General features: G+C 40.8%; 1 protein-coding gene, 1 long non-coding RNA gene and 1 other non-coding gene across 5 annotated transcripts in view; 2 read left to right on the plus strand and 1 right to left on the minus strand.

Annotated features, from left to right (window-relative positions):
* The first annotated feature begins 5,018 nt into the window (after positions 1-5,018).
* On the plus strand, positions 5,019-6,176 carry LOC106842379 (uncharacterized). The gene is made up of 3 exons (XR_001400910.3): positions 5,019-5,458; positions 5,707-5,749; positions 5,964-6,176. It is a non-coding gene; the product is annotated as an uncharacterized lncRNA (long non-coding RNA).
* Positions 5,509-5,639, plus strand: LOC123284895 (small nucleolar RNA SNORA24). The gene has a single exon (XR_006526335.1). It is a non-coding gene; the product is annotated as a small nucleolar RNA SNORA24 (small nucleolar RNA).
* Positions 6,177-6,404: 228 nt separating the features above from the next.
* PRSS12 (serine protease 12) overlaps positions 6,405-24,500 on the minus strand; it is a 71,118-nt gene continuing 53,022 nt past the window's right edge. For 2 of the 3 annotated variants that reach the window (XM_014858539.3, XM_014858775.3), the window contains 4 exons: positions 23,342-23,420; positions 22,504-22,626; positions 10,524-10,804; positions 6,405-8,752 (listed from right to left, as the gene is read on the minus strand). In XM_014858539.3, coding sequence (XP_014714025.1) covers positions 8,445-8,752; positions 10,524-10,804; positions 22,504-22,626; positions 23,342-23,420 — 791 coding nt within the window. In that variant the 3' untranslated portion in view covers positions 6,405-8,444. Of the gene's footprint in view, positions 8,753-10,523; positions 10,805-14,187; positions 14,409-22,503; positions 22,627-23,341; positions 23,421-24,500 lie in introns of those variants that run through there. The other variant, XM_044767304.2, reaches the window with a different exon arrangement.

Here is a 24,500-nt window from a genome sequence, read left to right on the forward strand (position 1 = left end):
GGATCCCCTTGCAAGCTCACTTACCTGGCTGTTGACAGGATTCAGTTCTTTGTGGGCTATTAGTCTGACAGCTTCAGTTCCTTACTGGATGCTGGCCAGAGGCCACTGTTTGTTCCTTGCCACATAGGCCTCTCCAAAATAGCAGCTTGCTTCATCAACGCAAGCAACAAATCAGGGTCCTTTATAAACTAATCTCAGAAGTGACGTCTCATCACTTTGCCACTCAAGGGATGGGGATTACATAAGGAAGAGGGGAACATGAGGTGGGGATCACTGGGAGCCTTGTAAAAGGCTGCCTACTCCACAGGCATAGGAAATATAGTCTATGCTATGAAATACCATGAACAAAAATAGGAAGGAGCTTGCTAAGTGTAACATAAATTGTAGTGTGGCCAGGGATTAGGAAGTGGAACTGATCATCACTGAGGAAGCCATTACAGTTCTGGAGCAAGTGACTAACATGGAGAAAATGCTACTTCAGGAAATTTAACCTTTCAGGAATATACTCAGTTGACTGGAAAAGGGGAGTTAGAAAAGTAGGCAGACAGCTCAGACATGTCTTAGATGAGAGTTATGACAATAGAGAAAAGGAAAGGAAAAGGTAAATACAAAAAATAATTGTAAGAAAGTTTATAACGTGGCAACTGCAGAAATCATTAGTGCTGTTCACTGATATTCTGATTCTCCTCCTTCTAAGCACACGGTAGGGTTCCATTTCCCCACCCTTTTGAAATTAGCTGTGGCCACGCAACTTGCTTTGGTCCAAGAAATATGAGGCAATATGACAAGCAACACTTCAGAACGGAAGCCTTTAAGAACAAGGGTGTGACTCTCCACCTTCCTTTCTCCCTTCACATTGCCTAGAAACATTACAAATGGTGATGGTCTCACTAGCCTGAGTCTCTAAACTGGGCAAGAGTATGACAAGAAACAAACCTTTGTTGTTTTAAGCCATAAAGATTCTGGATTGTTTGTAACTTCAACACAACCTCACCCGTTCTGACTGTGGCCGTTTTACCTTGTGTCAACAAATTTTTATATTCCCTTTTAAAAGATGGAGCTTAATTTCCCTCCCTTTTTGTGAGAGCTGGAATTAATAACTCACTTCTAACAAATGTCTAACTTCTCAGACTAGGTCATAAAGAGCATCGGGACTTCCCCTCTTGGACAGCTTGCCTTGGGAGAAGCCAGCAGCCCTATCATGAGGACACTCAACCAGCCCCATGGAGATCCACGTGCTGAGGAAACGAGGCCTCCTGCCAGCAGTCAGCATTAACTTGCGAAGCTTGTGGGGGAGCCACCTTGGCAGAGGATCCACAGCCCCAGACAACATCCTCACTGCAACCTCAGGAGATACACTGAGACAGTTAAGCTGCTCTTGGATTCCTGAACCACAGAAATTATGTGAGATAATAAATGCTTATTGTTTTAAACCACCACGCTTTAGGTTAATTTGATACACAGCAAAGATAACCAATACATTCACTAATACAGATATATGTTAAACAGAAAATGAAGGCTAGGAAGACATCAAAGTTGACTCCTAGGCTTTGAGCTTTGAATAATTTGGAAAAATTGTGATATCACTGACTATAAGCTAATCAATTCCATTGTAGTTTTGAGGCAAGGCCACGTCTGCTCAATAAACATTTGCTGGAGTCTTGTAAATGTTTTAACAAGTGAACAAAGTGTTCAAAACTGAAAAGAATATTCCAGTACAGACAGGGGAGAACTCTCATCTCCTCTCTTCTAGACAGTATACCTTTATTACAGTTTTCTGAACAGCAGGATCACATCGCTAGTACACACTGACTGCAAGTTTAGTTTCCCTAAGTATTTTAAAATGCAAATACGCCCATAGGCTATTACTTGGCTATATTTGCTCCCATTCATCTCAACATTCACAGATGTCAGTTATGTTGATTTTGTTTCTAATTATTACCATAGTTTCTATACTGAAACCACAAGAGGAAAAAGGAAACAGAGTAGACAGAAGCAACATAGCCAAGAAGAACGAGTTTTCTATAATGAGCTGAGCTGTTTCTGTTCATGTATCAAATGCAGAATGGAAATATTATCCTGTCATCATTTTATCAGTTCTAACAGCTTCATCTTGTATTCTACCTTTAAAATCCCTAAACCAACCTTTATTTACAATCAATTTTTAATTCTTCTTTTACCACATTCTCTCTCATGAGTATTCTAAGTCTCAAAGATTTGGGTTGAATAGTGACTAAATTCATCAGGTTTGATTTCAAATCTCCACAAATTTAGAAATATTGCCATCTCAGAGACAGCTGTCACACTGATAGTAGATGGAAACCATCAGTAAAGCACCACTTGTCTTAAAATGAAAATACAACAGACTACAAAGTTATAATTGCTTTTTTTAAGCTTTATTTTAATAGTTTGATTTACAGAAAAGTTGTTAATATGGTATAGGGAGTTCCCACACACACCTCATCCAATTTCCCCTCTTGTTAATATCTTACAATACCATGTACATCTGTCACAACCAAGAAACCAACATTGGCACATTACTATTAACTAAATTCCACACTTCATTCAGATTTCACTAGTTTTCCATTAATATCCTTTTTCTGCTTAAGCATCCCAGCCAGGATGCCACATTATATTTAGTCATCATGTCTCGTCTCTTCTGGTGTGACAATTTCACAGACTTTTCTTTTCATGACCATGACAGTTTTGAGTACCAGTTAAGAAACGTGTAGGATGTCCATCAATTTGATTTCCTCTGATATTCTTCTCATGTTTAGACTTAGGGCTTTAGGGAAAAGTAACATAGAGGGAGGAGAAGCGTTCTTCTCATCACATCTTATCAGGGTACAACACTATCAAAATGATTTATCACTGATGTTAACATTGATCATCTGGCCTAGGTAGCGTTTGCTGGATTGATCCACTATTATGTTATGCTTTCCCCCTCTTGCCTTATCCTACCCTTTGAAGCAAGTCACTAAGCACAGCCCACACTCAAGTTAGTACTGGGGTAGGGAAGGGGGATTGACTCCACCTCCTAGAGAGAAATGGCTTTTTAAAATATAAAACTTTCTCAATTCCAGAAATATATATTGCATACCTCAAAGCATCCAATAATGCAATTGAGTGCTCATTTAACGCAAGTCACTATGCTAGGCACCTCAAATAAGAGACACAATCCTTCACCACAAGTTTATAAGATAATAAAGATTCCACAAGAAAAATGCAAGTTAAGTACTATAGCGTACCAAAAAGGGAAAAATCAAATTCAGCTGGAGTAACGAAAAAGTTTCATAGAACAAGTAATATTTAAGTAAAGAATTCAAAGCTGAGTACAATTTTGACAAATATAAATAGTTGGGAAGATATTGAAATTCAAGATGGAGAAGAGAGCATTACAAAAAATGCAGGCATATACATACACACACACTCTCATTCATTGATGTTTTAGCCCCTTAACCTAATGGAAGCATTCATTTAAAAATCTTCAGTAAAACTTTATAGCTTAGCATAAGTGGATGGTGTATGGGCTGGATTGTGCCTAAATTCATGTTGAAGTCCTAATCCCCAGTATCTCAGAATATGACTCCATCTGGATACAGCGTCTTCAAAAAGGTAATTAAAGGTAAATGAGGTCTTTAGGACAGGCCCTAATCCAATATGACTGGTGTCCTTGTAAGAGGTTAGGATACAGACAGGTACAGCGGGAAGCGGATGTGAAGACACAGGCAGAAGGCCACCTACAGGCCAAGGGGGTAGGACTCAAGAGAAACCAAGCTGTGGACACCTCATCTCAGACTTCCAGCCTCCAGAATCGTGAGAAAATAAATTCCTGTTGTTTAAGCCACCCAGTCTGTGGTATTGTTATTACAGCCCTGGCAAAGTAATACGGATGCAGAGTGAGAGATTCTAAATGGTCTAATTTGGCAAAAGTCCCCACGTGATTCGGTACTGAAGCCTTGCTATTGAATGGTTCTGCTGGTTAGTGAGATGCAGCGAGAAAATAAGAGGGTGTGATAAGGGCAGCCTTGGAAACAGCTCTGGTTCTTTCAAGTTACATTTCCTATAAACTTGTCCATTCCAAGACTAACCATAATAGCAACTTTTGCTCTTATTAAATTCGTTCTCCCCCCTAAAAAAGTACGCAGTGATTTCATGAAGCTTCTGTGGGTCTCTGCTGTGGCACGTTAGTCACCAGACCTGTGAGACCACCTTCCCTGAGCAACTGCTGCAACGTACCGCCCCCAACGGTCCACAAGGTAAAAGCTTCACCTGGATCCTTTGTGTTGCATATCGGAGAAAAACATAAAGAGAAATAGAAAAGAAATTTAGCAGCATTTAAGCAGCACGTGTCTAAGACTAAACCTACTCCTAAACGTTGCACGCCACCGCACAAGCGGCCGCTCGGCCTGTCCTGACTGCAGCCGGCCCTTTCTCTGACAATTGTGTTTACACAGCCTTTTGGCGAGGCTTTCAGCATCGAGTGCAAATATTCCCAAGATATTTGACCAAAGACACCAAGACACAAACACTGAGAGCCCACTCTCGACACCTGCGCTCAGGAGCAGCAATTTCAGCGAAGACGGAGACGCGGAGCGTGGATCAGCACAGACCAAAAAAAACAGCCAGTTCCGTAAAACTTAACCCACGGAAAGATTAAGAAGCGGAGAACTGAGGCACCTGGCGCTCCGGAGACAACGGTGACTTTAGAAGCTTAGAACAAGAACAAACGGGAAAAAGCACAGACTTCCCACCTCGCTCAGGAAACCGGCGCTCGCCAGCGCCTGGATTTCAAGGTCTCGCGAGAAGTTTTTCGTTTTTTGCCCCCCGGTGTGCGCATGCGTCTGAATCGGAGGCCAGGGGCGCTGTCTGAACATAGAGCATGCGCCAGGAGGTGGGGACAACGCTGACAGGAGGGAGGGGCCATCTGGAAGGAGGTGGCCAACGGAAGGGGCGGAGCTGTGCCGGGGGGCGGGGCGGAGGGAGAAGTCCTGTGGGCCCCGCCCCCCGCGGCGCGTCCCCGGAATAGCGTCAGCGGCAGTATAAGAGAGCGTGCGCGGGCGGACACGGCCTTTCACATCCGGGAGGCGTTGAGTGCGGGTGAAAGTTCGAGGTCGTGTCCGCGCGCTAAATGATGATTGGGACAGAACTTTTTCGCCTAGTGACAATGCAGGAGATTCAAGAGTTGTGTAGTGATAGATTGTGGTCGGCTTTGAAAGCCTCTGGGTTCGGAAGCCTCAGCGGACTTACGGGTTCATTAGGTCGCGCGGCGGCCACGTGCAGCCCTGGGCGCTGAGTGGAGGCCGAGCGCGGGCCTCGGGCGCAGGTTCAGTGTCCGGATGGCTCCGGGAAGAAAGTCATTAGTTTCACTCTCTGTCACGTGGCCATCTTCAGTCTACGCCGCCGCTGTTACATAGCAACAGCGCGTGCTGATTCCCGCCACGGTTTGATCCAGCTGGTGAGTAGTACCTGTAGTTGTCCTTGCTGATCAGTTCTGGGATTGTGAATCTCCATGTGTCTTTGGGACCTGTCAGCTGTGGCAGTCTCCCTTCCTAGCCATGGAAGAGCATATTCTTGTTTATTGGCAAAGCTGTCACCATTTAATTGGTATCAGATTCTGACTTGCACAAGTAACATTCACTTGTAAAAATCTGGAGGGTGCTGGGTTATTGGGCGTACATCTAACTAGTGTTCAAATGTTCCTAGGAAGCTGAACTGATGGTTCCGATGAGTGATGGGAAACAACCAGGTACGTTCCTTTGTACTCATATTTCGGAGTTAATCTGAAACTTTTAGTGCTAAGGGATTGGAATGCCAAAACTGGCCCATTTTGCTGGCATTTTTGTAGTCTGAAAGACTAAAGGGCCAGCTGAGTAGAAAGTAGAAATCGTTGCTACGATCTCAGCACGGTGAAGTAAATACACGGACCAGAGTTTTCTAAAGCTGATTTTCTTCTCTTGCAGGTATTAGATCCAAAGTGATGGGTGGAAACTTAAATAGCATCCTGCCGTGCACTGTCATGCATGATTTTAAATCTCAGCAGCTCGGGGATTGAGTGTGGTGAAATGTCTATTTTCAATATAAGCATGAATGTTACCTTTAAGTATGGTATTTAAGTAGAATAAGTGAGTGCTTCCTTGTTATAATTAAATAAAATGCTTGGTTCATCCGGATAATCAGTGTTCCCTGACTGAATAATTAATAGTGGGAAAGTCAGTCACAAATAATAGTAATAGTAAACAGACTGTCTCCCTGTCTACTGTTAGGAGCTCATGTGGAGGTAACATGAAGATTGTTGTAAGGTATCACAGCATTTGGGGAAAACTTAGGCATAAAAACCAGTTTACCACTAAGGGAGAGAGCAGTCTTTTTATACCACAAAAGATTAAGGCAACTAGGCAACTATAGAAGGTGCAAAGCTAGGCACTTTATTTACACAAATGTGCACTGAACACTCATGTCTTTTAAAGGTCGCACTTAAGGTTTAACAAGGAAAAACAGCTACAATAAAGGCATATTTTATGGACCCACTATTCTACTTCGGGGTTGAGCAAATTGTAGGCCACCTGTCAACTGTCCGTCCTTAAAGTTTGCCAATCTCTGGTCTGGGTAAAATTTCAGTGTGTTGCTTGCACCAGCACTGGAGTTCAATGATAAGGGCAGCCTGTAAGAAAGTTGCAGTAAAGATACATTTTTCCCACGTGTATCGCACAATTTTCCCAAGCCGTTGTACATGTATGTGCTGTCGTTGTCTCTGGATGTAAATGCTTAAAAAGTTCCTTTATCAAAATCATGAGCTTTTAAAAAAGTCTGCTGCTATTTCTACCTGACGTAGCATTGCAGTTCTGCAAAGTAGTAAACTGTAAAGCACCTGTAGGTCAGCACCAATTTTTTACAAAGCTGAGGATTCACAAAAAAGACATTTTGATGCAGAAGGGTAAAGTTCCTCCTTGGCGACTTAGCCACTCAAGAGTCACTTGCACTGTTAATCCTAAAGTTCAGGCCAACCTCTTCACCTCTTTATGCTTCTATCCCTTGGATGTGAGTCTTTAAACTAGCTGGGGTTTGGGGAAGGGCTCGATATTGGCAGTCATTCTCATATGTGGTATGGATTGCTGCAGTATCGTGAGGGGCATACCTTATATATTTGGACAAAGATTTTGCATTGCTGCCCAGAATGTCCTTGAAGGGTGCATGGTAAGCAACTCTGGGAGGCAGAGGGAAAACTTGCCTTTAGACTGGAGAACTGTGGGGGAAGAATACCATTGTCAGCATTGGGACTCTTCTGGAGTTTGAAGTCATAGCCTTTAACCAGCTGTCTCCGTTTGCCCTCTAAAACTAGGAATGCCATAAAGTCTTAGCGGCCTTTTATAAATCAACATGAAGTGCATAGCCACTTAATGCAGTGCCTAACATAACTGGTGTGAATTAAATCAGTTGAAACAAATCGTTATTCAGAGCTTTTCCCCACTATGTAGGCGGGGAAAGCACTTTTAATGGTGTATTTCTGTTAAATGGGACTGTACCTGGATAGTCTTAGAAATCTACAGTTTGAAGTCAATTACCAGAAAGTTGCAGTAGATGGCACTCTTATATCATTGTCCAGAAAACAATGGAGCATGATGCTAAGTTAACGTTTCTTATTTTACCAAGTTACCGGTTTGAAGTAGTTAAAAGTAATGAGTAGATAATGTTAAATAAGGTGGATAAGTTACATGGTGCATCCAACAACTTGAAGGCATTCTTTACTGTGTTACCAGGAATTCAAATTTTGCTGGTAACATACACAGGTAGCTAGGTGTGTTTTTCTCTGGTTGCCATTCATTCAGGAATGTATTGTGACTGATCTTATTCCAGTCTAGGTTTATCATGGAATTCTTTATTTTTTGGCCCTCGGTTTCCCCACTTGACAAAGGCTACAGAGATAGATGTGTGAAGATATCTTGTCAGCCTTTCGAAAAGAATCTGAGCTTACAAATTACATAAACAGTGCCACTCTGAGTGTAGTAAAGGGCATTTTTATGTTAAATGTGGGCACTTAATATGAATCCATACACCATGTTCAATTCTAAGGAGTTCTCAATCCAAATAAATGAAAACACTTCTCTACACAGTGTATATTAATCTCTGGAGAATGCTGAGAAATAGGCAGAAGAGATAAATAAGGCTCAGGTGAGAGTAAAGAAGAGCATCTCCAGTGAAACTAATTTGAGTAGGCAAATGCTAGTTAAGGATAATCAGTATTACACTGAGGTGTCTGTAACCAGAAATGTTCACAAATTCTCAGAAGCAGCAAAGGGGTACACAATTTTTGTCACAACACAAAGCAGAATCGTGCATCTCAGTCTCCGTCAGTTATCATCTCTGGCTGAGTGCTAATAGTGGAAGCTGAAAATTTTCCAACAGATTCTTTAAATACTATTTTCTCTTGAGGTTTCCATGAATTAAAGTTTGGTGACACTTTTTATCCAAGGTACAAAGGCTGAGACTTTGGTATAAACACCAGGCGAATCTTTGACTCCACAGCCATACCCCCAGGAGGTCACCCCGTACACAACCCAGGTCTCTCCTGGCCGTTCACACATGAGTGGTCCTCCACTGTCTCCCTGGCAGCTGTCCGCACGTTTGTGTTCAAGGAGGTTTCCAGCACAGAGCATCCTTCCTGTAAACCGACCCTTGTAACGTTCCTCACAAAACCTCTTGGGAAGTAAGGGGATGGCAGCTTGCTGCAGAGTTCTTGAATAGGCTCGTCCTGTCAGACGACATACCTGAGTTAGATTCCAGCTACAGATCTTACAGAAAAGAGCTACATTTAACAGTTTAATGAACATTTAATAGTCTTGAAATGGAAAGCCCTATGGTGGCATTAGTGTAGTTTAAATGAGTGATAACTAAATGGTAAATAATGGCATTAGCTGCCTTTTTTAGTGTTTGTACTTAGCATACTCTTACCCGTCACTCATCTATTTCTCAGTACTGAATTTTTTCAGAGCATTTGTGCAGGCTTTTAGTATTTGAATTCTGTATATTAAAAAGCTGAGGATGCATTCATGCTGGTTTTGCATTAACATTCCCCTAAGATTCATCTACTTCATTGAATTTTGAGAATTAATAAGCATATGAAAGTGGGAACTATTCTAAATAGAAACGTGGTATTTCATAAAGATGTTTCAGAAACAACACATTCCTGTATACAGACTGGCTTAGGTTTAACCACTGGATGTTAGTGTCCCCTATTCCCTGGTAAGCTGCTCAGTCTTTATTTAGTGGCTACAATGTATAATAGAGTGTCCTCCATGACAGCCTTTTCTTGGATCTAACTCCCACCATTATTGCCTGATCCTAAATACTCATCTGGAATAATTCATCCATAATAATACACATTCTGTGAAATATACGTCCTTAGTCATTTCTGTTCAGCTGTGGTGTCTACAGGAAGGTGACTGACCTTCCTGATGAAGTGATCATAATTCTAACAGGTATATTTAGCCTTAGAGAGCTGATTTGCCTCATCCTTCAGCAGGGTGTGCTGAGAAGGCATTTACTCCCTGTCATCCAGGAAATGCTTCCTCTTTACGGTTTATCTCAGGATTGGTCCCAGTGCTTTTTCAGTATTCTGTACGTACTACAGGTGTTCTACATTTTGCTGCAATGAAATAGGATAAGTCTAAAGTCCAGAGTTAATGTAGCATGGGATAAAATGAACACAAATGTTTATATTTAGTAAATGAAACCTTATTGAAATTATCACCTGTAGAAATACTTAACATGATGCTCTTTACAAGAGTAGAATTATCAGTGTAATTATTTTTGATGGAGAGCAGTCAACCTTTCATTTCTCCTTATTCAGGAGTCATTTGTGAATCAAGCACCTAATCCAGGCGAAACCTAGCTCTTTTGTTTCAAGAACCATCCTAAGCAAACACTAGCTGATAGATGCTGATTTAACTACAGCAAGACAATACAGAAGGCTGTTTGCCTGAGAAGAGCGTAAACTGAACACTATTGCTGGGGATTGAGAGGTGGGAAGAATGGGAAAGCAGGGGATGAAACAGAAACTTGAGTGGGTTGGATCCCTCCACTTCAACCTCAGCAGCTCTGCTTTTGTCGTGCATATTTAGAAATTCTCCCTAAGATTTAGTTTGATAAAGGGCTCCATTACAAAAAAACCATCAAACACCAAAGCCCTTTGCTGGGGTAGCTACATCAAGGTCTTGGGAAAGCTTTTTAAAATAGAGACAGCCAGGCCCAATCTCTTCTGTCACCTCACTAGTCTGGGGAACTAAAAGTAAGAGGATTCTCTACCCCTTAAACTCCACAGGCAACTGAGTTATGTCAGTTTGTGCTAAAGTTCTAATCTGAATCCATTATACATACATGCATCTCACACTTGGCAGAATTTCTGAACAACTAAGCCTGAACCCGTTCAAAATTTACTACCCATTGTACGTCAAATGTACAGATCATCCCAGACACAAGAAGGTGCCCAGATGTGATTTGCTCCTTTGTATGATTTCCAATACCTGTGTCTCCCCATCCTGTTATGTAACAGTTGGAGGCAGTTTTCTGTGGCCTCTCTCTCCGGAATGGCAAACAGGCTGGCAGAACGTGACTGCTGAATCTGGCACACTGCTCTTCTGGTCCTCGTAGTCTGATGAGGGCAATGTCGTAGTCACTGCTGTCTGGTCGATAGTCCGGGTGAATCACAATTTGTTGAACTCCAATTTCCTCTTCAAACTCCTCCGGCACCAGAGTGTGGTAATCCCCAACCCGAACAGCGTAGTTCCTAGTGCTGTTACCATACCTGAGAGGCAGAGAGAGCTAATGAGAGGCTTGTTTCAAATGCTGGAGACGTAATTGTCAGCAAGGAACGTTAACAGGGATACCGTGAGCCTTTCTTCCAAATCATTAGCCCCCTTGGTAAAGTTAACCTTTGTTTCCATTTCTCCAACCCCACTGCTAAAGGTACTAGAAACCGAGAGTCAACACTTCTTTTCTTCCTTTGTTTCACTATTTAGTCCAGGTTACCATCTATTTTCTGAGAAGGAGCAAATGTGGAGGATGAATGGAAAATAAGGGCTAATCGTTAACCTCTCATTTCCCTACCAATTGAAAAAGGATCAAAACAGGTACAATAGTATAGGGCAAAATTATTGTCCTGTATTTGCTGTCTTGGCTCTTCTGTCATTTCCAAGGTTGTTAGTTCATCAGGGAGCTCCACGAGGGCAGAAACCAGGTCCAATCTTTGAACCCCTCAGAGCATTCAGCCCCATCCACTTTACTCCCCTTTCCTGTGAACGAATGCAAACCAAAGCTCTCTTTTCAGGGCAACGTATATTCATTATATTCTCTCATTTCTTTAGATCTTTGCTCAAATGTCACCTCAATGAGACCTACTTTGACGCTCGTATGTAAAATTGCAGTCCACCCTTCCTTGTCCTCTCATCCTCCAGCACTCCCAGTGTTCTTAATCTGCCCTACTTTTCTCTTTTCTTTTCTTTTTTTAGCATTGACCACTTTTGGCAGATAAAAGGAAAGGATTGAGAGGTTTTGCAAGAGTGATTGTGGTATCTCTGGATGTAAGAAGGGAAGTCATAAGCAGAGATGGAAATGAAAACACTAGTGGAGTCAAAGGATTAAAGTCCAGTGGGGTTGAAGGATTGCAGGGCTGTAAAACTGTAAAGATAGGCGGCAGTAAAGTATGAGATGCTTGAAATCAGAATTTCAGAAGCGTGTAGTATCTGGGGAATTGGCGGCCTGGGTCTCCCGTTGGGAGTGGGTGGCTGAGATGAAGTGGAGACCATGCTCACTGAGTGAGGAAGTTAGGGAACTAAAAGGGAAAGGTGTTGAAAACTAGGTCATTAAGAAGGTCGTCAGCAGTGGCAGAAGGGGAAGTGAGCGAGGTGCTGAAATCCTCAGTGAGAAGGCGGAAGTAACCAGAAGGTGGGTCACGTCATGTCTTCTAGGCCAGTACTCAACTGGGGACAGTTTGCACCCTAGATGACATTTGGCAATGTCTGGAGACACTTTTGGTTGTCACAACTGGGGTGTGTCTGTGTGTGTTGCGGGCATCTAGTGAATAGAGGACCACGCACAGGACAGCCCCTTAGAACAAAGAATTATCTAGCTCCAAATGTCAGTAGTGCTGAGGCTGGAACTCTGCTCGAGGCAGATGTATCAGAATCAAGGTATGTTGGTTGAAAAACAGGCTGAGAGCTCTCAGTTAGTAAATGTTGTTGTTTCTATTTTAATTGAATAGTCTCTCATGGAAAAAGTCATATACATTAAAAATATACGTTCATTCACTGAATCAGCAAACGTGCTGCATTCCTGCTTAACGGGGCTTCGCGGTTCTAGGTGGTTCACATTGATCAGTGAACAGTAACAGATGCAGATTCTTGCCCTTGAATACCTTTTATTCACAGCAGGGGGAGACAGAGAATAACATGCATAATAACGACTAAGTTAGAAATGTTTCATAAATCTTTGGAATGGAATTTAAGAAATTATCTTAAACTTCACTGTCCAGTACAGTAGCCACTAGCCACATGTGGCTGCTGGAGCACTTGGAATGTGGTTAGTCTGAATTGAGATGTGCTAGAAGCATACAGCATGTACAGGATTTCGAATACTTAGTATGAGAAAAAGAGTATTAAATATAGCATCTCGATAGATAATATCAAATATCTCAAGTTTTATATTTTGCAATGATAATATTTTGGATATACCAAGTTAAATAAAATATACTATTTCATGTGTTTGGTTATCTTTTAATGTGGCTACTAGGAAATTGAAAGTTACATATATGAGTTGCGTTTGTGGTTCACATTACATTTCTCCTAGACAGCAGTGGTCTAGAGAAACAGTTTGTCATAAACTGGGCATCTGAGTTTATTATATTTCTTTAATGCAGTCTCTTATGTTGCTTCAACTTTTAAGCTTGCATTATGAGACTCCCTTCATATGTCAATTTTTTATATCCTTTCAGATAATTACATTACTGTTCAACCTAAAAAAAAAGTTCTAGTGCAACAATATTTTCCGTTCTTTGAAAAAGAGCTGTGACACTTGGCTGAAATAATCCTTGCATCTAAACTGGCTGTTAAATATATTCTACATTCTTTAAAAATTGGGTCTTCAGGCACTGGCCCGATGGCACAACAGTTAAGTTTGCATGTTCTGCTTCAGCAGCCCAGGGTTCACCAGTTCAGATCCCGGGTGTGGACCTACACACTGCTTGTCAGGCCATGCTGTGGCAGGCATCCCACATGTAATGCAGAGGAAGATGGGCACAGATGTTACCTCAGGGCAAGTCTTCCTCAGCAAAAAGAGGAGGGTTGGTGGCAGATGTTAGTTCAGGCTAATCTTCCTCAAAAAAAAAAAAGGTATTCAGGGGGTGGGTGGTGGGCCAAAGGGGTAAAGGGACACTTATGTATGGTGACAGATAAAAACTAGACTATTGGTGGTGAACAGGACGCAGTCTGTACAGAAACAAATATAATAACGTACACCTGAAATTTACACAATATTAAACAACCAATATGACCTCAAAAAAACAAAATAAAAACTTGGGTCTTCAGCCAGTAAACAAAAAAACAGGACATTACAACAGGGAAATTTCTTTTTAAAATAATCTCAGTGTTAAAGTCTTGGGAAACCTTGCTTTAATGTGTCACTTCATGTGTGGACTACTGCAGTGTTCTCCCAAATGGCCTTGCTGCTGCAAGCTGTAACCTTTTCAATCCATCCTTCACTCTGCAGCCAGAACAATGTTTCCACCTGATGATAGAACTACTCTTCTGAATACCCTTCAGTGGCTCCCCACTGTCTACATAATAAAGTTCAAATTCCTTCAGTGATACACAATCCCATCCAAGAATGGCCCTTGTCCACCTCTCTGATACCAGCCTGGTCTCTGTGCTCCTCATTTTAGCTGCTTGAAGAGGTATTTCACAAACCTGTCTTTATTCAAACCACTTGCAGTATCATTCCCCCTCCCCTTATTCCTAAAATGGCAGAAACTGATTTTATCTTTCAAGTCTCAAGTCAAGAATCTCCTGGGAAGTTCTTCCTGATCCCTACCCTGCCTAAAAACTGGCTAATCCTTCTTTTGAAAATTCCCAGTAGTACTATCTTAGCATTTATAGCAATTTCTAGGACTTGTTAAAATGTCAGGTCTCCCCCAGTAAAGGCTCCTCGTGTGTGAGGACCATGTCAGTGCTCACTTTTGTGTCCTCAGCACCAAGCAAAGTATTTGGCACAGAGAAAGCTCTTAATAAATGTATGTTCAACAACAACTTTTGAAAGACATCCGTGTCCACATATATACTTACACTGTCATCCCGAACTTACTGAAATCAAAGAGACATCTTACCAATCCTTGCAACATCACCACGAAAGTTTCTATTCTTAAAAAAGAAAAATAGAACGCACAAAGATTTAATGTTCTTGTTAATGCTGGCTGATCAGCAAAACCACCTGTACCACTTTTATTTATTTATTTATTTATTTTGCTTTTTGGTGAGGAGGATTGGCCCTGAGCTAACATCTCTGCCAGTCTTCCTCCATTTTGTATGTGGGATGCCACCACAGCATGGCTTAATGAGTGGTATGTAGGTCCTCGCCCAGGATCTGAACCTGCGAACCCTGGGCCGCCGAAGATGAGCACACAATCTTAACCACTATGCCACTGGGCTAGCCCTGTACCACTTTTAAAAATATAAATGTCTAGGCCACACAGTCTCTGAGAATATCAAATTAATAGGACTGATGTAGGACCATAGGTGATTCAAATGCACAGTCAGGCTTGAGAACCACTGAACCAAAGACTCGGAAAGGCATGGGCATAGCTCCTGCCTCAGCATGCCTGGAATTTCACCGGGTGAAGTGAGCATCCTAAGAGATATCAACACACAAAAACCATACGATGTTCCATACACATATACTGTGTTCTGGGATCAAGTAGATTTCAGCAGGCACTTTTGAGTATGCCCTCAAATTAGTTTGCTCACCAGTCAGGAGCTGATATTAAACTGAGAATAAAAGTAAAATATTCACCTGAAGGAAACAAGAACCATTCTTGTCAAAATTAAGTTCTTTATTAGTACCTATAGTTTTAAAGTTGTCCTGATTTAAGGAAATGGACCAGCTAAACCTAAGCATTGATTCCCACATTGTTTTCACTCCAATTATTCTTAGAACAGATTTCATGTTTCAAATTTGAAGAGCATCTGGCACAAGCCTAGATTAGTTTGCTAACCAAATATTTGTCTTCTAGTGTCACCTCTCCTAGTGGGTGTGATTATACACTTCAGGGATTAACACTTTGAGGTTCCCAATATGTCTGTGGACTTTGAAAGCATTAACTATGGGTCTAAGCTTCTCAAGAAAACATATGAAGGAATCCTCTTTTGCAGCGTATTTCAAAGTCTTTCTAGTTGAGCTTTTGTTATTTTGATAGACTTTATTATATTCAAAAATGTTTCTAAAACAAACATTTCAGGTTTTGGCTGACACACCATTCAGTTGTTTGCTTTGCTGAAATGCCTTCAACTCCCCCTCAAATAAAAATTGGATGCAATTCCCAGACAACTTGAGCAAGGGAAGATCTGAGACACAGCAGTTTGGTAAAATCCAATATCCCAATTTCTCTGACATTCTAGAATTAAAATAAACAACAACAAATTACTAGTATTAAAAATAGAAGAATTAATTCAGGTTGCGGGGTCGTATTCTTTATGTGTGTTCCACAGATGGATTCATCTCTCCAAAAAGACAGTATTTTATATCAGCCTGCGCACATCTGCTATTACTAGAATGTGCTTTTCTCTGTTGTCTGGATGAAACTCAAAAAGTAGTTGACTAAAGTTGCTTGTGTATATGGTTCCAGTTGCTCAGGGAGAAGTGACCTTCTCTGTAGGCACTGTCCCTTAACATACATACAGTGTGTGTTCAGGAAATGGTTTTAGCATGATTGATGATACTATGTATATCACCAAAACCAGGTCCTTAAGAACTCTCCTCCACCATAGACTGTGTCTTCATGCAACATATGCACCTGACACACTGTGCTCTGAAAAGTCAGTCCCATTACCTCTGTGCATCATCTTTCTAATTACAAAGATCTAGACATTTCTGATTTTCAGAGCAACAATCTCTGTTTCCAGCTGCTATGGCATGTCTAGGCAGAAAGTCAAAAAGATAAAATCACGTAAAGCTATATTCTTGAACAAACCAAATTTGCAGTAGAATTAAAGAATTAAGAGAGTCTTTGTTTCGGTACATTCTTTCCTCCAAAATGGTGTTTGTTATCAGAATAAGCAATTAAAAGGAATTACTTTAATATTCAGGAATTTTTCTCTCAATTATATTGCTGCACCACCTCAAAGGGTCACTTCATGCTACTTGTAGTTGTGATTTAGAGTAGAAAATAGCCAAAGCAAGCAGTTTATATTGTGTGAGATTCACAGGGAAACTACAAAAAAACTTAATTTGTCCAATTTCCACTTCAAACTGCCAACAGGATATTGCATTGCAAAGTCTGTATTGCATTAACACTAGGAAAAACATGAAAAATGAGATAGAGGCCTTTAAATGGTGATTCACCAACTACCTCAGTTACCCTTATTACATTGTCATAGAAGAATGTTCTGGACACCTCACAATATGTGAAAGCTAAGAACAAATTAGAGGTGGATTACTAGAACTCTGTCAGCCATCCAATAAAGTATGCTTATCATGTAAAGAGACTACATAAAATGAATGTAGCTGAGGATGATGGAGCTGAAGTAATTGCATTCTGACCTCATCCTCCCCAGGCCATCATTCCTAGATTATTCTGATATGAGGGTTACATAAAAGAGTGTGTACTCTGTGAAGGCAAAACAAATAAATATAAAAAGATATCATCCCCTAGAATAAAATAACACAGTAATATCATCAGTGCAAGAATTAGGCCGCAAAGAAGGCTCGATGAACAGGAAAACCCCAAATATACAGTAGTCCAGTAGTTAACGAAGCAGTGGAGATGCAAATAGAAAGAAACGGGTGAGAGAACTCATTTCAAAATAGGAAATCCAGTCCCTCACCAGTGGGCCTGAAGTTAGACTCGCAAGAGATCTCAAAGGAAAGTAACCTCTCAGAAGGCTTCTGTGCCACGGTCTCTGCTATTCGAGAGGAAGCATATTTTTGCAAATTTCAGTGTTTCTGATGATTAAAGGAGGGTTACTTCAAAGTCCCTGAAGCCAGAAAAACAAAATGTGGAGCTTGTCCTAATCACTGGTGACTATCCTTATGCCTTTTAATAAACTTACTGCAATAAAGACATGAGCTGTAGCGTCCTCAGGCCCTTCAAAACAGGCAGTCTGTGACGTCGGGTAAAGGTTACAGGCCAAGTCGGATGGCTGTGTAACACAACTGCAAAACAACTTTCTCCCTACTAACATTAAAAGAGCCTCGCGTTATATCTAAGTACATCAAAATGCTGCATATCATGATCTTTTTAATAATCTGTCTTTATCTTATACTGTGCAAATAATGGGAAGAAACTCAGAATGACATATGGAAGGAGTTATCTGGTGATCTAGGATTAAAATACCACCATCCTCTAAAGAGTCCAACATTCTTAACTATATCCACTATCTGGCAACCGAGCCCCCTCTTTCATCGTGCAGCAATCATTTAGGAGTATCTACTACGTGCCAAGTAATATACTAGACACTTGGTTTATAAACACAAATGAGACAATTACTGACTTTAAGCAATAATGTAGGAAGAGCAGGCCAAGGGAGAAATAATGACATGTAAACAAACAAATCCAAGCATGTACCTAAAAAAAAGGTCTTCTGGAGAGCCCAAAAGTGAGATCAAAGTTTTCAACCTCAAGTGCAATTTTGGGCAATTTCCCTACTTTAAATACTTTAAGCCTTAACCCCTAAGACTATAACTTTTAGCAGAGACTTGAAAACAAGGAGTCTTGACCAAGAGGACGATAATCTAAAATGAACCTACTGAATTATTTTTCCTGAACTCTAAATCCCAAGACAGTCTTCTCCAGGTTCTCTGCAGTTTCCCGTCTTATTCTTTTCTACTAGTCAGTGGAATGAAATCATCCTGTATTCCCTACTTTTGCTAACAATAATCTTTAATTTCTCTTTTGGAACCCCAAGATAATCATAGCCAATGTCTGTTTGGACTTTCACCATTTATAGAATATTTTCACATACTTTGCAGATAATTTGTTCCTCACTGTGGGATGCCATTGCCTTCATTTTACAGATGAGAAAACTGAGGCTCCAAGAGGTGAAATAATTTCCACCAAGATAAACCATTAACAGTTGGAGGAGCTAGAACTGTAACCCGGTCTTGATGGCCAGGTCCAAATCTCTTGATACACAGCACCACGTTCTCCTGATTTCTGTCACGGAGTCTCTGCCTTCTCTCCCTCCTTGTCTTTGCCATCTTCTGTCTCCATTACAGTAGCCTTATAACTAGTCTCCCTCAAGTTCCCATCGTAGTGGGTCTTAACCACTTGGTAACACGGGCCAACTTGAGTCACTCCATATAAGCATGTCTGAAAAGATTTTTCATATAATTTGAAGTTCACTCACAGACCCCTAGATTAATAACTTTGCTTTACTCCCTCAGGTTTCCCATACATCCCCAAATGACTCATCTCCTAAAACTCCTCTATGATCATATTTCAAGGCTCAGCCTTTAGTGGTTTCCCACTGCCTAGTGAATGAAACAAATTCACTACCCTGACCTTCCAGGCCTTTCCTGCTTCTCTACTGTCAGTCTACTACACAAATTCTAGATCCACTCTCCGAACTAGTAACTGTCATCCTTCAGATATGTCTGATGCTTTCTCACAACTATGCTCTCAACATTAGACGTCACCTACCTCCAGCCTCCCTGCTTCTGTCGGAGCTGCCCAAGACTGATTAACTTTGCGGGCAACCGCATTACACTGCTGACTGGTATTAAGGTTGCAAGAAACTAAAACCCATCAGGTCTTTTTCACTTGTGCTGCATTCAAGCCAAGTTTCCTGGAACTAAAGACAACATTTTACTTGGGCTTTATTCCGTATTTCTTATTAGAATCAGCCTCTTAAGATCTTTTGCCATCATGGATCCTATCTTCCAACATATTACTTGTCCCTCCCAATCTCCTGGCATCCAAAAATAGAATTAACTTACTATCAGTGTCCTTTTTCAGTTTAGTGATTAAGATGTTGAATAGGACAAGGATAAGTATCCTGTCACCTCCATTATATTCTTCCTTATCATCATTCTTCAAATATCCAGACCATATTCTATTCTATCCACTAAGCAAGTGGTTCTTAACATTTAGTGTACATAATCACCCAAGATGCTTGATTAAATGCAAACTCCTGGATCTCAGCTCCAACAATTCAGTAGATCTGGAGTAGGGGCCCAGGAATCTAGATTTTTAACAAGCTCAATGTATCTGATATTGGGGTGAAGAGACCACTCTTTAAAAATGATGCCCTAAACTTTTTTTGATCCTATTTTTTCAGCAACATTAATGGCTCCCTCCCCTGGGCTCCTATAGCTACATTGAAAACTCTTGAAAGCAAGGATCCTATCTCTCTTGTTCTCCATTACACCTCTAGGGCAGAGCACATTCCTAGGAGTATTAGGGGCTCTGTAACTTTTTGTTAATGAATGAATATAATCTTTATTGTCTGTGCCATTCATGTAACATATGAATGTATTGAACCCATTGGTATATAGATGAACTCTCAAACTCAAGTATTATCCAAGAAATGACAAAAGCTATGTAAAATATAGACTTGTGTCTTCTGCAGCACCGGAACATGGAAGATTACTCCATAAAAATTTATCAAAATAGATAAGAGGAAGTGAATAGAGATCCTAGAAATCAAGATATATGACAAGTTGCCATACAATATAGTTGACATAAATCAGTGGGTGAAAAATGGAATGTTCAATAAAAAGTGCTGGGAAAACTATCCATAAAGAAAAGTGTACCTCATACCATAGACCATACACAAAAATACACTGTAAACAGATTTAAAAATCTAAACATGAAAAGCAAAACTATAAAGTTTTTTAGTAAAAAACTAAGATAGTAGTACCTTCATTATGGTGCTAGAGAAGGATTTTTTAAATAAGATATACAAAGAGTTTATAAAACTTGAAAAATTGACACATTCAAATATATTAAAATTAAAATATCTTCATAAGAAAAAGACCTTAAACAAGTGCAAGGACATGCCTCAGATTGAGAAAAGGTATTTGCAACAGATAACAATAAAGACTTTGTACAGAGAACATATTCAAAAGTTTTAAAAATCAATTACAAAAAGAAAATCCAATAGAAAAATAAGCAAAGAATATGAACAAAGATTTCATGAAAGAGGAAGACATTAATTAGGGAAATGGAATTAAAAAGAAATCCAGGGGCCAGCCTGGTGGCATAGAGGTTAAGTTTGTGCACTCTGCTTTGGTGGCCTGGGGTTCACCGATTCAGATCCTGGGCACAGACCTACACACCACTTATCAAGCCTTGCTGTGGCAGGCGTCCCACATATAAAGTAGAGGAAGATGGGCATGGATGTTAGCTCAGGGCCACTCTTCCTCAGCAAACAGAGGAGTATTGGTGGCAGATGTTGGTTCAGAGCTAATTTTCCTCAAAAAAAAGAAAAAAATCCAAAAACTCTAAGATTGGCAAAAATTAAAAATGTTGATAGCATCAAGTTGAGGTGTGGATGTGTGAAAACAGGAACTTACACATGCCATGATATATAGACTGATACAATTAGTTTAGAAAGTAAATGAGTAGTGCCTAATAAAATTGAATGGCAGGGCTGGCCCTGTGCCTGAGTGGTTAAGTTCACACACTCCGCTTCAGCGGCCCAGGGTTTCGCTGGCTTGAATCCTGGGTGCAGACATGGCATCTCCTGTCAGGCCACACTGAGATGGCATCCCACATGCCACAACTAGAAGGACCCACAGCTAAAATATACAACTATGTACTGGGAGGATTTGCAGAGGAAAAGCATAAAAAAAAGAAGAAGAAGGAGAAGATTGGCAACAGTTGTTAGTTCAGGTGCCAATCTTTAAGAAAATAAAAATAAAAATAAAAAATTGGGGGCCGGCCCAGTGGAGCAGCGGTTAAGTTCGCACATTCCACTTTGGTGGCCCGGGGTTCGCCGGTTCTGATGCCCGGTGCGGACATGGCACCACTTGACACACCATGCTGTGGTAGGCGTCCCACATATAAAGTAGAGGAAGATGGGCATGGATGTTAGCTCAGAGACAGTCTTCCTCAGCAAAAAGAGGAGGATTGGCAGAGTTCGCTCAGGGCTAATCTTCATCAAAAAAAAAATAATAAATAAATAAAAAATTGAATGGCACCCATACTCTGGGACCCAGCAAAATGCTCCCACATGGGTGTACCCAGCGAGACATGTAATGGCTATCTACTGCAGCATTGTTTTTTAAGAATGAAGGAATGGAAACCACTGAACTATCTATCAGTAGGGCAATAAATAAACAGTGGTTTAGTCTTATAATCAGAGTTAAAATTCACAGGCAGTTAAAGCAAACAAAATCTACATGGATGGATTGCAAAGACACAATGAGGCCATACAATATCACATATGAAAAAATGTAAAATAAATTTTTGCTTGTAAGAATTTTTCAACAAAATGGTACATTTTTATTTAAAGCTTTCTATTATGACCATTTTCAAACACACAAAATTAGAATAGTATAGTGAAACTCCTTGTACTCATCACCTTGCTTTAGTAGTTTTCAGTATTTTGCCAGCAATTGGTATACATTTTTAAATACCAAAATTCATGCTGAGGGAATGGCCGTTAAGCGGGGCCCATGACAGCACAGGACAAGGAAAAAGGAGAGCCGGGTTCTGGTGCAGCCACTGCCACCATGCGCAGTGTGGCTCGCACACACTGGCTTTCTCTGCGTGGCCTCCCTTCTGAACTAGGAAGACTTCAGATTGGACTGATAAAAGGTTTGGGACAAGAGGGAATAATCAGGATCCAAGCTGACTTTCTAGAAGGGACAAATAGAGAAATCTAAAAGACACAAAATACCAGGAAGACCCAAAGGATCAGAAACAGTAAAACTGCACTCCGGACTCCTTAGCATTCACGACTAGAGAACCTGAGGTCTCCTCTAGCTCTGCGGGGATGCGATTTCACCCTCAGATATGTTTTGGGGGGAAGCACTAACATAGCCGCCTCCCCTCCAAAAACCCATTTTCTCCTCTCCCTAAATCTGGGGTTTGCTTTAACACCTGGGTAGCAAGTAGCTTCCTGAGAGCGCTCTTTGCTCCTCACATTACCTCCCTCCCCTCCAGTGCTGGCGCAGACAGGGCAGGCCTACAGCCTGGTCCTGATACCCCAAGTTTCTAGTATGCTGTAGAGCATGAAGGGACTGGAATAACTGGCAAATCAGAGCCAAACTGAGTTGTTTGGAAAGGTGGACATGTACCTCTTGAAGCAGTGTGCCGCTGTAAGGACCCAGCAGCTACTCAGGAGCGTGGCCCCACACAGGAGCCTGCCATCTCCATGGGATGACTTCAGCCGAAGGGACACTTGCCAAGGCCAGCCACCCCTAAGAAGAAAGTAAGCCACTCATCAGTATCATAAAAGGCAGAACAGCAAAGTAAAGTACCCCTTAAAGCAATGACTTACAAGGCTTATAGGTGGAAGGAGAGGAGAATAACAGGAGCTCAAGGATAAGAGATCTCTTCCTACTTTGAAAAGATGCCCCTACAACCTGTACAGACCACCCTGAAGGTTTGCTTAAAGGCATTTGTATGCATTGCCCCATCTCTACATTCTTGGGAACAAGTTGAGTCTTCTTTGTATTTCATGATTTGATGGGGATTTTCTCTCCTCACTCTACCTCACCCAAGCAGCCTAAAGAAGTATTTAATAAACAAAGTGCTGGTTTCCACTAGTAAATTCAACAAACAAAAATATTATATTAAAATCAATCAAATCCAAAACACATATGTTCTAAACTAAGTGAGATTTGTAGTTATACATTTTTTTCAGATCTGTTAAATTAGTTTGTTTCTGCTACATAACTTTTCAGTAGTACATTTATTTCATAAATCAGGGGACAGTGATACAAAAACATGGTCTATATAAAGTAAATGTAGGTCAAAGGACAGTGACATTATCAGTGTAATCCGTATGCAACATAGAAAATAAAATAAGCAAAATGAATCCCTTATATAATAGTAGAAAATCCCCAGTTTCTAACCCTGTATGTGTATAAATAATTCTGTAATATAGAAAATCTCCTCTGAAAAACCTTTTACCTTAAAGAATTTTTCCCACCAATGATCCTCTTCTGCCGACGGTGCAGTAATCTCAACCCACAGACAGATGAGAGGGACTCTGAAGCAGAAACAGGTTATTAATTAAACTATCATCTTGCTGACAGTGGGTTAAAGACACAAGTTGCACATTCCCCTACTGCTTCCTTCTCTGTTTTGAATGCCTTTTCTCCTGAAATTATAGCATACTTTTCTTATAATAAAAATTAAAAGTTGTTGGGGCCAGCCCAGTGGCAAAGTGGTTACGTTCACGCGCTCCACCTCGGCGACCAGGGATTCACGGGTTTGGATCTTGGGTGGGGTCTTAGCACTGATCATCAGGCCATGCTGTGGCGGCATCCCACATACAAAACAGAGGAAGACTGGCACAGATGTTAGTTCAGCAACAATCTTCCTCAAGCAAAAAGAGGAAGATTGGCAACAGATATTGGCTCAGGGCCACTCTTCCTCACTACCCCCCCCCCCCAAAAAAAAGTTGTTTTCTCATTCAGCCATGGCAACAATAGTTCTCAAGCAGATGAGGAACTTTATGAGGTTTCCCACATTCAGCTCTGAAGAGGTTTCACTGGCTGCTGAACGGTTTGACCCTGTCCAGCACATCATCCTTGTAGGTACCCACATCTCCTCCTCTGCTGATTACACAGGCACTCAGGAACATTAAACAAAACAAGAGAACTACAAAGGCAATAATGGTCTAAATTACTTGCTTTTCACATACAATACACCTACAAGCCATATATACAAATGTAACTCAGAGGAACAAAGCACAGTCCCAGGATAGAATTTTGATCTAAGTTTACATTTACTCCTGTAGCATATTAACATATGGAAAGGGTTTATTACTAAGCCAATTTAAATAACAAACTGTATTTAAGGGTATATAGTCAAACTTCCCAAGATAACGGACTTCTGTGAAGAACATTAAAAAAATTTAAATTAAAAATATACGAAAGATGGTGTACAAACAAGGAGTAAATAAAATAAGGTATGACTCATTTTTAAAACAATTTTAGAAAATAGAAGAATCTATGGGGGAGTCTTGTTTCTTTGGTTAAGTACATGTGTATAAAGGTAGATATGTACTGTTTTTCTATCTGCATAAGAAGAGGGTGGGAATTGTGCCACGACCATGGAAACCTAG

This window comes from Equus asinus, chromosome 3, assembly GCF_041296235.1.
Source record: "Equus asinus isolate D_3611 breed Donkey chromosome 3, EquAss-T2T_v2, whole genome shotgun sequence".
Taxonomy (NCBI): domain Eukaryota; kingdom Metazoa; phylum Chordata; class Mammalia; order Perissodactyla; family Equidae; genus Equus; species Equus asinus.